At 46.9% G+C, this 12,263-nt stretch overlaps 1 protein-coding gene across 2 annotated transcripts in view; it reads left to right on the top strand.

Annotated features, from left to right (window-relative positions):
• Nucleotides 1-283: 283 nt before the first annotated feature.
• Nucleotides 284-12,263, top strand: part of LOC108785080 (MTSS1-like protein) — a 138,475-nt gene continuing 126,495 nt past the window's right edge. For both annotated transcript variants that reach the window (XM_018554080.1, XM_018554079.1), the window contains exon 1: nt 284-404. In XM_018554080.1, the coding sequence (XP_018409582.1) occupies nt 333-404 (72 nt within the window). In that variant the 5' untranslated portion in view covers nt 284-332. The remainder of the gene's footprint in view (nt 405-12,263) is intronic.

Here is a 12,263-nt window from a genome sequence, read left to right as displayed (position 1 = left end):
GCGTGGTTAGGTATTTGCTTGACTTAGGGGAGGTGGGCGGCGCTGATTGGGTGTTTATAGGTAGACTAGGGCGTCGCAGGCGGGTCTTGTTCGCGTTCCGTTGGGCGTAATCTCACCTATTCGGGGTGGGCGGTGTTGAGTAGGCGTGGTTTACGTAGAATGGGCGGAACGGGAGGCGCCTGGTCTCCGTTGGCAACGTGTGTGGCCGGTAGGGGGCTCTGCGCCGTTTGCGTAAGCGCCATATTCCCGAAGAATCAGGTCTTCCCCCCCCTAGCTCGGACGTATAGACACAGACGCAGAAGGGGAGGGGGGCTCTGCCCGGGGCAGGAGCCATGGAAGCGTACATGGGGAAGGATTGCAGCGCGCTGGGTGGACTCTTCCAGACCATCATGAACGACATGAAGGTGAGTGTGTCTGCCAGGCGTGTCCGGGGAAACTTCCATAACAAAGGAGCCAGCGGGGACAATGCAACCTGTTCAGCCGGGGAACTACAAGCCGCAGCATGCATTGGGGCCCCAGCAGGAGGTCAGGCTGCAGCCATGGGAAAGGGGTGCAGGAGCTTCAATGGTTGTGCTGGGACTTTTATGTAAGTGTGTATATATATATATATATATATATCTCTCTCTCTCTCTCTCTCTCTCTCTCTCTCTCATATATATCTATCTATCTATATCTCTCATCTGTAGTATGTGTATATATAACATTCCAGTATATAAGAGGTTACATGATGGCAGTCTTACATCTGTGTTCCTATACAAGAACGATGTGTGTGTATAATATACATATGCACAGATATCATTATTTTGGCAGATGAGCACATTATGTACAGTATGGTGCTAGTTAGAGTCCTTAATAGGGGGGGGGGGGTGTTACTAAACAAACCTGGAGCAGTTGCCTTCTGGCAACCAATCAACTTCTTCTCTTTCCAGTTTGTTCAGTTAAGGTTTAAAAATGAAAGGTGGATGCTGATTGGTTGCCATGGACAACTGCTCCAGATTCTGCCAGCTCCAGTATTGATGCATTCAGCTCCAAGAGTTCTTAGTTATGTGCAAAACACAGGGGTGCTCTCTATTAACAAAAACAAATGTGTGTGTATATGTGTGAGAATAATATTTATTGATTGGTTGCCATGGACAACTGCTACAGATTCTGCCTGTGTGTATGTATGTGTATATGTATGTGTGTATATATATATATATATTGGGTACACCACGTATCGCCAATAAATAATGTAAGTGTGGCAGTGCCATGCTGTACCTGAGGACACTTGTGTTCCCAACTTACCATACATGAGAGAGAGAGAATTAATTATTTGATGACATTGATATATCTAAGTGTTAGAAGTGCACATTGGAGGGAATTTATGTAAACTGGAGCAGTTGCCCATGGCAACCAATCAGCTTCTCTCTTCAGTTTGCTCAGTTGAGATTTGACAATGAGAGATAGAAGCTGATTGGTCGCTGTGCACATCTGTTCCGGTTTTGATATATTTCCCCCATTATGTATAGTATGGTGCTGCCATTGTAAAGGTGCCCATACACCTTGCAATCACCGGATGAAAATTTTAGTCAGATCGAACAGTCGTACGGCGGCCCCATCCTGCCCTGACCATTGCATAGTTCAATTAGCCAGTCTTTAGCAGAAATCACCTGGACGAATTTCGTTAATTGACCGCACGGATTTTCATTTGCGCATGAGCAGTGTTAATCGTAGGATTTTTGCCGTACGGAAACACCATCAACCTTGCAAAAATCTTAAGATTCGCCAGAAGTTTTGTAACCTGCTGGAAAGTCAAAAGTCGATGGATTGTACAGTATTTGCGGTTGTACACTGCCCATCAACCTTAGGAATATCGGACGAAAACGCGATCGCAAACGAAAATCAGCCGATATCCGTAAGGTGTATGGGCACCTTTTAGATTCTTACTGAATGGTGTGTGTGTGTGTGTCTCCGAGATAATTCTTGTATGATATAAGTGTATTGTGTTGTCACTGTCACATTCTTCCTATCTGTGTATATAGCTCAGCCCTATGCAGCATTGCCACTCTTATAGTATTGTTCATTGGAGATGAATGGGGTGTCTATGTGTGCATTGTGTCTGCATTGTGTGTGTTGTACAGTTTGGGTCCGGCAATCACAGTTTCAGACTCACAGCTCCCGTATGATGAATATTCTACTTTTATAAGACACGGGTGATTCATACGCGGCTTGTAGGGGGGAGTCCAGGTTGGCTGACGGCACCCACAGACTGGCAGCTTCCCTTTCCAGAGTTTACGTTTATGCAGACGGGGGTCCGTTTAGACCCATGAGGGACGATCACTTTCCTGGACACCCCACTATCCTGAAGACACCTTCAGCCTCTATCGAACGTTCAGTATATTTCTGCACGTGTACACATGTATGTCATATATTCATGTGTCGTGTGTACGGTACGCAGACGATAGCGGTGGAACGAGCAGCGATTTGTCCCGGGGCTTTTAGTTCCACGCCGGTGACAGCTCACATACATCACATTGAACATAGTCTGTGTTTCCTCATCAGCTTATTCGTTCAATGGAAAAGTAGCTAAAGGGGATTTGTTTTGCTACGATCACCATAAAATGGCAATTGTGCAACTTTATTAAGTGCGCCTAATCGGGTTTACGGAAATGGCACGAGATTGCGTGATCTTTGTATAATAACGCGATCATGTATTTGGTTTGAACGCAGCCAATTGACCAGGTCATGTGTCTGTGGCCGATTTGCCGTCCTTGTATGACGTTGCCTCCACGGGCATTGGATGGTGTCCTGCTGGGTGAAGACTCTGGCACAGGGTTTCCCTTTACACCGTCTTGTTTTGATCTGCATTATAATTGTGATGTCTTCCTTGTATCGTAAAGCGCGCTTTAGTTGCAGTCGACTTCTGGCGGCTATAATTCCAGCGGTGCAATCGTTCTATACAATGATCATATTGGTAGGTCTATAGCCAGCAATAGATTGACGTTCTAAAACGGGTAGGCAAACTCCAGCCCTGCCGCTGTGGTGCACCTACAAATACCATCGGGCATCTGCAACTGAGAGTCATGCCTGTTGCTGTCAGTCTTGCAATGCCTCATGGGACTTGTAGTTCTACAACAGCGCGAGTTTACCTACCCCTGCTCTTTAATAACACAGCCGTGCAGCGTTGTAGTACATGGGTGAGGCACAAAGTCTTGTCGGATGATTCAGAAGGGTGCCGGCCTTCGTCTGCAGAACACACAGGTCAAAGTGCAGTTTACTTAGTTTTGTAACTTCAGTGAAAGTTTATATAAATTCTGACCCTGGAAGCTTTAACGCGGTGTCACTTCCAGTGTATTTAACCTCTTGCCGTCCGCCCGTAGTAAAAAAACGGACGGACGGCACTGCAGCATCTGCGGGTTGCCGTCTCCAGGCGGCAATTTTTTTCTGCTCGCGCGCGCCCCCTAGCGGGCACGCACGGGTTCTATCTGTCCCCAAAAAAGGGTATAAAATTCATTTCAGTACAGCGCTGCATGACGGAATAAATGTCAGTTAAAGTACCGCCGCGCTGAATACTGAAAATGGCCTGGATGGGAAGGGGGTTTAACACCGCGGATGTCAACTGGTTAAAGGGTAGCTCTGGTCAAAAAATAAATCTATTTCAGCAAGTTCTCTCCCACTCCTAATAACCAGATCCATCTAGAAGTTTGTAAACTTATTGAAGGTGCCCATAGGGTGGACTTCCTTAATGCAGTGACACAATTTCACTCAGCCCTGTGAATATGTACTTCCCGGTGTCACCACGCTCACAGAGCCTGCCGTCTGAACTACAACTCAATGTCTGAACAATGTAACTTTATCACTGCTTGCTGGAAGCAATGCATGATGGGATATGTAGTCTTGAGAACTGGAGATTGCAGCAGGGAAAGAGACACAAAGCACACTGGAATGCAGGACGGTGTTGGAAGTGATGGGCAGACGGAAGGCAGCACTCCCTACATAAAAGGGATTTAAAAAAAAAAAGAAAATATTTAAATGAATGTGTTTGTATCCGGAGTTCTCGTGTATATACAGCTACTGTAAGCCCTCGTTCACACCTGAACGTTTTGTAGCGTGTTCTACGCTCGACGAACGCTCTACAAAACGCTCAAACATCTAAATCCCATTGTATTCTATGGGTCTGGTTCACACCTTGCCGTATTTCAGCCCGTCCCTAACGCGCTACAAAACGGCCCACGCCTGAAAAGGTACATGTACTACTTTGGGCCGTTTTTGTTGCGCGTTTCCATTGGGATACAGCCAAGTAGCCCTCGGAAACGCGTTTGTCGCACAATTTTTTTAGCGCGAATCGCGGTAAAAAAACCGCGCAACAACCGCGCATATGCAATACGCCTAGGTGTGAACCAGGGCTTAAGTCATGCAGACGTTGATGCATGGCCAATCACACCACAACGTACTGAACCAGCGAGCCGCAATGACATTGGCCTCGTCGTCAGTGGCAACAAGGACAATAAAAAGGGCATACGCCACATGCCGTTGTGTTTTGAATGGCGCCGGTGAAATTTGGGGACATTTTATGTTCAGAGCGTCACATCTGTGATTTGACTCCGGGATGTGTTTTCTTGCTGACTCCATGTGTACCGCCTCATGTCTGCGTGTCTGCCACGCTCATGTTGGATAAACAGTCTGTGTTTTTACTCACTGATGAGCTCATTCTCATCTGTGCAATGGTTGTGCTCTGCTGTCAGTAGAACCGCGGGGAACAATGCCGCCGGGATATTTCTACCCTGTCGCCAGGCCATTCATATCAAAAATGATCTTCCCGTGTGTGCCTCTAATGTATTTGATCAGGGCTGGACGAATCCCAGGAGCCAGGTCGCCAATGCTCCTAATTTACATCACAGACATTTTGAGGCCTTCACTAGGTGTTGTCAATGGAGCTGGCTCCTTTATTGGACAGACTGGCTTCTGAATTTGTGTGTGTGTGTTGTAAAAGCCTCCCTTGTGTAGACATCCAAATGCCCTGAGACTTGTTCTGGGTGTCGCCATCTTGGATGTGATGTCCGCAGACTCTGAGCTATCACTCAACTTTAAGAATGCAGCCTACATGAAACTTAATGTACATTCCTGTTTGTGTGCAACGTCATCAGCTGCCCTTCGGCTTCGGAGACTGACCCGTCCTGCCTCTGTCTGGAAGTAGACATGAAAGAAATGTGCGGTCGTGTGACTGACCAAAAAGGCCTCATTCGCTGTACAGCATGTATGTCCGTCCAGACACCTGTGCCAACAGACCCATTCTGCCACTGTCTGGAAGAGGACATGAAAGAATGCAGTGGAGTCGCGTGTCTGACCAATAAGGCCTCTTGCATGGGCGTGCACATGCTATACTGCATGTCTGTGAAGCAATCTGCGCCCAGGAGGGACAGCTGGTGCATGAACCCATCTGTACAACTCGATAGCAAGACGTGGCTACACGCCAACCTGAGCTTGCACATCTGTATAGGTATGGCTGCACGCCCTTGGGCACAAAACCGTCTGTGTCCAAAGGCGAGCAGCTATTCATGTGCAGGTGTGCCAAGTTCAGGTCGGCGTGTAGCCACGTCTTGCTATTAAAATGTACAGATGGGTTCACGCACCAGCTGTCCCTCCTGGGTGCAGGTTGCTGCACAGACACGCTGTACAGCATATGTACGCCCATGCGAATGAGGCCTTATTGGTCAGTCATGTGACCACACTGCTTTCTTTCATGTCCTCTTCCAGACAGCAGCAAAATGGCTCTGTTGGTGCAGGTGTCCGGGTGGACATACATGCTGTACGGCACATGCATGCCCATGCGAATGAGGGCTTATTGGTTAGTCACATGACCACACCGCTTTCCTTCATGTTTTGCGCGTAGCTGCATCCTGACATTGAGTTGTACGCACCAGCTACCCTTCCCAGGTGCAGGTTTATGCACTGGCGAGCACGCTATATGGCAGGTGCATGTCTGTGAATGGGACCTTATTGGTCAGTCATGTGACAGCACCACTTTGGCATAAAAGGTAGAAATAAAAAAATTCACAAAAGGTCATCATGTAATATGTACTGTATACTGTGTGTGTTTGCAGTTGTGCATTCACCTTTAACATTGGTAAGTGTATGTTGGGGAACGAAGCTCAGAGTTCAGAATGTTCCTCTGTGTTCAGATAGAATCTTGAAGTTTGGGAGTTGGGAGGCTGAAGCTGGTGGAAGCCGTAATAGTCAGCTGTGTAAAGTAGTCACGTTAATCACCAACACATGACTGCGAGCTGCGTGCGGAACAGCTGGCCCGGCCATTTGTTGGGGGAAATGTTCCTAGCGGTGAAGTGGCTTCAAGTAGGAATAGTTGAGGAGAGCCGTTGAATGCTGACTGTCCCCTCTCCACATCTGCTGTATGACTTGTGGTTCTTAGACCCCATACATGCGTCAGAGGATCAGTGCTGGGAGGTTTTGCTGTGGGATTCATACACACACAAACTAATATGGAATTCAGGGGCCAGTCTGTCCAATCGCGGAGCCAGCAGTATTTTTTTTAGGAGCCAGCTCCATTGACAAGAACCTGAGCAGAGGTAGGCGACCTTAATGCTCCAGCTGTTTTTCGGAATCGCAAGTCGGATTATGAATCGCACAGCCATAGGCATGACTACCAGGAGCTTCCACATCGCACACGCTATTCGCTGATCACAGACCCCAATGCAAGAAATAATAAATGCACATTTTTCTTGTATCAATGTGGGTGCATTTATTACAATTTTTGCAAAAGATGGACAATGCCTTTAAGCTTCAGTGACATATTAGTGATTGGGTTAACATACAGCGCTTGCAACACTGTACAGTGGTACCTCGGTTCACGAACTTAATTCGTTCCACGATTCTGGTGGCGAACCGAATCAAACTGTGATCAGATTGCGATCTCGACTAGAGGAAGCCACCGCCATGTGTCAGAGCAGGGAAGATGGCTGCGGTTGTGTTCATCACCCGATCGTGAACGCAAGCAAAATTTTGCCAAACTTCCTGTGTGCTAACCCAATTGTACGCAAACGGAAGCGTTCGTGAACCCGAGGTACCACTGTACTTGGCTCATTCAGCATCAGAAACTTCCAGGGCTGGACAAATCTCAGGCCTCTAAGCCAGGCAGCCAGTTTTTGGGGTTTTCTCTAGTTCAGGGGTAGGCAACTTCAGCACTCCAGCTATGGTGAAACTACAAATCCCGACATGGCTATGGCTGTCAGTCTTGCAGTGCCTCATGGGGCTTGTAGTTCCACCACAGCTGGGGTGGTGAGGGTGCTTGTTCTCATTCTTAAAATGCTGCTTGCCTGGCGGCCACGCTGACTTATCGTAAGTCCTTTCTAAAACCTTGACCTTGAGCAAGTATGCAGCTTAGGAAGTGGGAACAGATCCCGTAGAAAAGAATGGATGTTTCCTTTTGTTGAGGATGACCCAAGTGAGCGGTTCGTTATTTCATTGACAGCTGCTGTTCAGATCTGGGTAGGACGGGGGGCTTGCTCACACCTCAGCGTTTGCTCATACATGCTCAGCACGGGAAAACCACGCCGTTGATTCAGCTATCAAAGCCGTCATTGATCCCGAGGACAACTGTTCAGCAATGTTTTTGCTTGTGTGCAGCATTAGAATGGGAGTGGACAGGCCTGGTTTCCATGGCAACAGCTGACTCATCGGAGCTTCTGCATTCCTCTTGACTCTGTCCAAAGGGGATCACCTGGAGGGGATCAGTCTGAAAAAAAACATTTAGGTGTGAACAGCTTCTTCTTCCCATACCAGCTTCAGCCATGTTATTTGTGGCTGAGATGACTGTCAGGAGTGGCATGATGGGGCCACTGATGACTAAGGCTGCTGCCAGCCGCTTGAGGCCTACAGAGAGCCAGTTCACTTCCCCAAATGATGGCAGAGTCTGGCAAAATGGAGTTTGGTGTGGACGGGGAAAGTTCATGCATGAATACAACTTTGGAAACAAGTTGACCAGACTTGCTTTGTGGGCGAGGAGGAAGCATGCCGTGCCATACATGAGTTTGTCTCTGCGTTGAGTTCCAGGGTCTGGACACCTCTGCCTGTTACGAAGGACTCCCACTGTCTTTTTTTTTTTTTCTGGAAATTATTTTTTACTGTAGATCATGGCGTGTGTAACCAGAGGAGCTGGAACACTCCAAGATGGGTGGAAACACCCAAAACCCCACATTGGACAGGAGTCTTAATAAAAGGGCTGACACGGGCCACCAGGCTCCACCTATAAGGGCATTGGAAAACACACAATGCGCTTCTAGCTCACATTTAATTGACAGCTGAGCGGTTTGTTGCGTGTTTTCCGATGAGCGACAACGTTCAGCATGAAGAACCGCATTATTTTCAAAGCTGCCGAGTGTTGTTCCTCATATCAGTTAAAGCTTAAAGGTAAAAAAAAGTACAAGAGCTTAATTTTGGGCAGAATTGCGCATCTTTGGCTGTATAGACTTAACGAAAGTGCGTGGAAAATCGCCCATAACACACATTGGCCCCCAACAACTGTCTCCTTCTAGTAACCAGCTTCGCATTGGCTAAAACAAAAACTGTTAGGGCCGGTGCAGACCTGGGTGTTCCGTGAGGCGCGATCGTGTACAATTGCACACAGGGATTTCCGTCACGGAACATCCACGCAACAGTCACAGAAAAAAAAAAAGTACACATACCTTTTTTTTTACGGCACGATGCACGGCTGTTTTAAGCCACGATCGTGTTTGGTTGCACTGGCGGAATCCGTGCGATCCGCCCCCGGCGTGACTGGGTGACATTCGAAAATAATGGCACCACCAGCGTGATTTGCAATGGTGGGCGACTCCGTGACCGCATGGCAATCCACGCGGTATCATGCACGATTGCCGTGCAGTCATGGGTCGCCTGGCCTCGGGCTTATTCACACCATGTCCAGACCAGAACAGTTTGTTCCCGGACCGAAAAAGTATCCCTATGGTATTTCTGGGCTGTTCCCATCCAGTGCTGCTTGTCTCACATTCTTTGGCCTGGAACGCATGAAGATGCATGCAAACGGGCTGGATAGCACCTGTAAACCCATTTTAAGATATATAATTATATAAAAAGCGGCAAAATGCACTGCATTTGCAAATCTGGTCCGGACGTGGTGTGAACATAGCTACAAGCCTGACAAGGGCATGCAGCAACGCACAAGTATCACTCATCTGAAATATTCAGCTCAGGTGTGCAGGTGTGAGTGCACACTTTAAATGTAACGCAACACAAGATGCATTTTCCATGCGTTGCTATAGGCTGTATTGTAATTAGCGTCTTTTACCAAAATGCAAAAAAAGATGCAGCAAGCAGGATTTTTAAAAAACGCAGCGCATTGCCCTCTAATGCAACGCAGTGATGTGAACAGCTTTATAGAATTTCATGGTAACCAGGTTTAATGCTCTTAAGTGTACTGTGATTCTGCATGCATTAAATGCGATGGTGCAAACGGGGCCTAAGTCATATATTGCTCTTTGGTGTCGGCTGAGGCTTTAGCCCCATTCACACTTGAGTATGGGCGTTTTCTGGTGTTTTTTAAACTTTTTGCGCACGCTTTTCTGATGGTTTTGTAGGTTTGAGTGTTTTTGTTTTAGCCAATGGAAAGCTAGCTACTAGGACAAAGATGGTGTTTTTTTGGAGCAAGGTCGTGTGGCTTATCCAGTCTATGGCGCCTGTCTGTTCCGCCCCAAAAAACCCACATGCAGCTTTTTTGAACGACGGGCAACAACGCTCAGGTGTGAACAGGCACGATTTGCAGATAATGGGATTCTTCATTTTGAGCGCTGTTGCATTTTGGGATACATGTGACAAAACTTTATGTTCTCATGGGCAGAGCTGTCATTGAGGTTTGCTTGTTGATGGGTTCCCTGTGCTTGCCTCCCTTCCATCTGTCATTTCGTGAAAATCTAACATTGAGAGTCTAACGCAGGGGTAGCAAACCTCGACACACCAGCTGTGGTGATACTACAAATTCCATCATGCCAGTGACTGTTGGTCCTGCAATGCCTCAGGCTTTGTTCACACCAAATGCAGAGCAGATCCAGTCAGGTTTCTGCACACGCAGTGCAGTGGGTTGTGCCCCGTTTTTGATGCGTTCCGGGCCGTTTTTGGTAAAAAAATAAATTCTAAGTTTAACATGGGCTTTTAGGCACTGGCATGCATTTTTGATGCGTTCCAGAGCAGGTAAAATAGTGCTTGCTGCAGTTTTTTCACCTGCTCTGGATCTGCACGCTGCGATGTGAACTGCAGCTCAAAATACCATAGGAATACATTGATCCGGTCTGCACCTGCTCTGCTCTGGATCTGCTCTGTGCTTGGTGTGAACAAGCCCTCATGGGACTTGTACCGTAGTTTTATAACCGCTGGGGTGCCAAAGTTGCCTACCCCTGATCTAACATCCATTCTATTGACGAGCCGGAGCTCTAGGATTTCACAGGCTGGTCACAACAATGACTACCAAATAAGATGGACAAGTATAACGGGTTGGTGCATCCAGAAAGCCTTGCCTGTTACCAACCCTCCGGACTTGACTCATGGAGGGCCCGTCCTTCCAGTCTTTACTGGCTTGAATCAGCAGATATATGGGGAGGGGAGGTTCTCCAAACATGCTGAAAGTGTTGCGCCTGATTTAGCAATCTCATAAAATGTACCAAAGTTTAAGTGAACAAGCTGTGCTGACTTTGTCTTTTATGTAACTGTGGTCACTGGACGTCAACCTTTGTCCTTCGCATGCCTTTGGTGGTAGAAGGTGTTTTTGTATTTTAGGAGTTTAGGAGTTAATTGACGTACAGTTGCTTAGTGGTTAGTACTTCTGCCTTGCAGCGCCAGGGATTTCCTTGTTCAAATCCTGGTCAGGATACTATCTTCATGGAGTTTGCATGGTCTCCCTGTGCTTGCGTGGGTTTCCTCCACACTCCAAAGACATGCTGGTAGGGTAATTGGCTCTGATCTAAATTGGCCCTAGAATGTGTATGTGGGCATTTGGGATAGGGACCTGTAGGCTTCTTGGCGGCAGGGACTTGGCATAGACATTAGCACAGTAGAAAAGAACGGAATTCTGATGTTGAGCGTTGTATCGTGCAGGGAAATGTGCAGAAACATGAGACAAAATGCTCAGTTGGGAATGGGGGCTAATTGTGAAGATGGCGTCAAAAGGTCATAAGAAACCAATGTTTCGGGCCCTTGCAGGGTCCCTTCCCAAAGGTGATACATTGACACCACTATGTCACCTGGTCGAATGGACCCCAGGAGACACAAACATCGGCTTCTTATGACTGATGCTTTCTTCATAATAAATACATGAAACGCATTTCTTTGGAGTGACTTTGTTCTCATCTGGTTTTGGAACGACGCCATTCATAGCCATCTTGGAGCAACCACCAATTGTTCAGCTATCGGGTACCCTGGATTGTATAGGTCAGGACTGGACAAATCCCAGGAGCCAGGTCGCCAGTGGTGCCTAACTTTTAAGGCTTTCTCTAGTCAATGTAGCTGGCCTCTAAAAATAATACTGCTTCCTCCTAGATTAGACAGACCAGCTCCTGAATTCTATATTCATTTGTCCATCACTGGTTTACGTAGACCTTCCACTATATGGTTTTTGGTAGACTTAAAGAAGATTGTATAGTCTGTCCAATCAGATTGTAAGAGGTGTGTGACCAGTCTCATTGGCTGCCTGAACACAGTCCTTCCCTTCTAGTCCCTGTAAATAAAAAAATCTGATTACAATGCAAATATTTGGTGTTGGCAAGTTTTGGTGAAGGTTTATGGAGAACTCAATGACCAGCCTTGTCATACCTGGAATTTGTACAGCGACTCTCTTTATGACTAAGATGTTCCAGCCGCCTGCCAATTGCAGTCATCGTTGGCCTTGTGTGAGGTTAATAGGGACAGCAAGTCTGGAATAATTGGATAGAAAATGAAACTGCAAGTCAGGAGAGATAAGACTGATTTATGGTCTGATAGGGATTGTACAGCACAGATGCCTTCATGCTATGGAGCCTCTCAGCTAACGGACTTGTTAAGATGTTCCCAAGATGAAAGCCAAGTAAAGGACGATAAGACTTCCTCTTGAAAAGTGTTATTCTGGCACCGAAGAGTTTTAAACCCTCGAGAGCTCTGCTTAAAGTGATAGACTTTTCTTCACTTCTTATTAAAGCTGAACTCCGGGATAAGCAAATATTGTCTAAATACAAGAGTCCTGTGTATTCTTACTAGAATCTTGGTGAGCTTTGTGTGTGTGTGTGTGT

This window comes from Nanorana parkeri, unplaced genomic scaffold (assembly GCF_000935625.1).
Source record: "Nanorana parkeri isolate BGI_ZX_2015 unplaced genomic scaffold, ASM93562v1 scaffold141, whole genome shotgun sequence".
Classification (NCBI taxonomy): Eukaryota; Metazoa; Chordata; class Amphibia; order Anura; family Dicroglossidae; genus Nanorana; species Nanorana parkeri.
The sequence above is the reverse complement of the archived record's forward strand: the minus strand, read 5'-3'. Positions and strand labels throughout refer to the sequence as shown.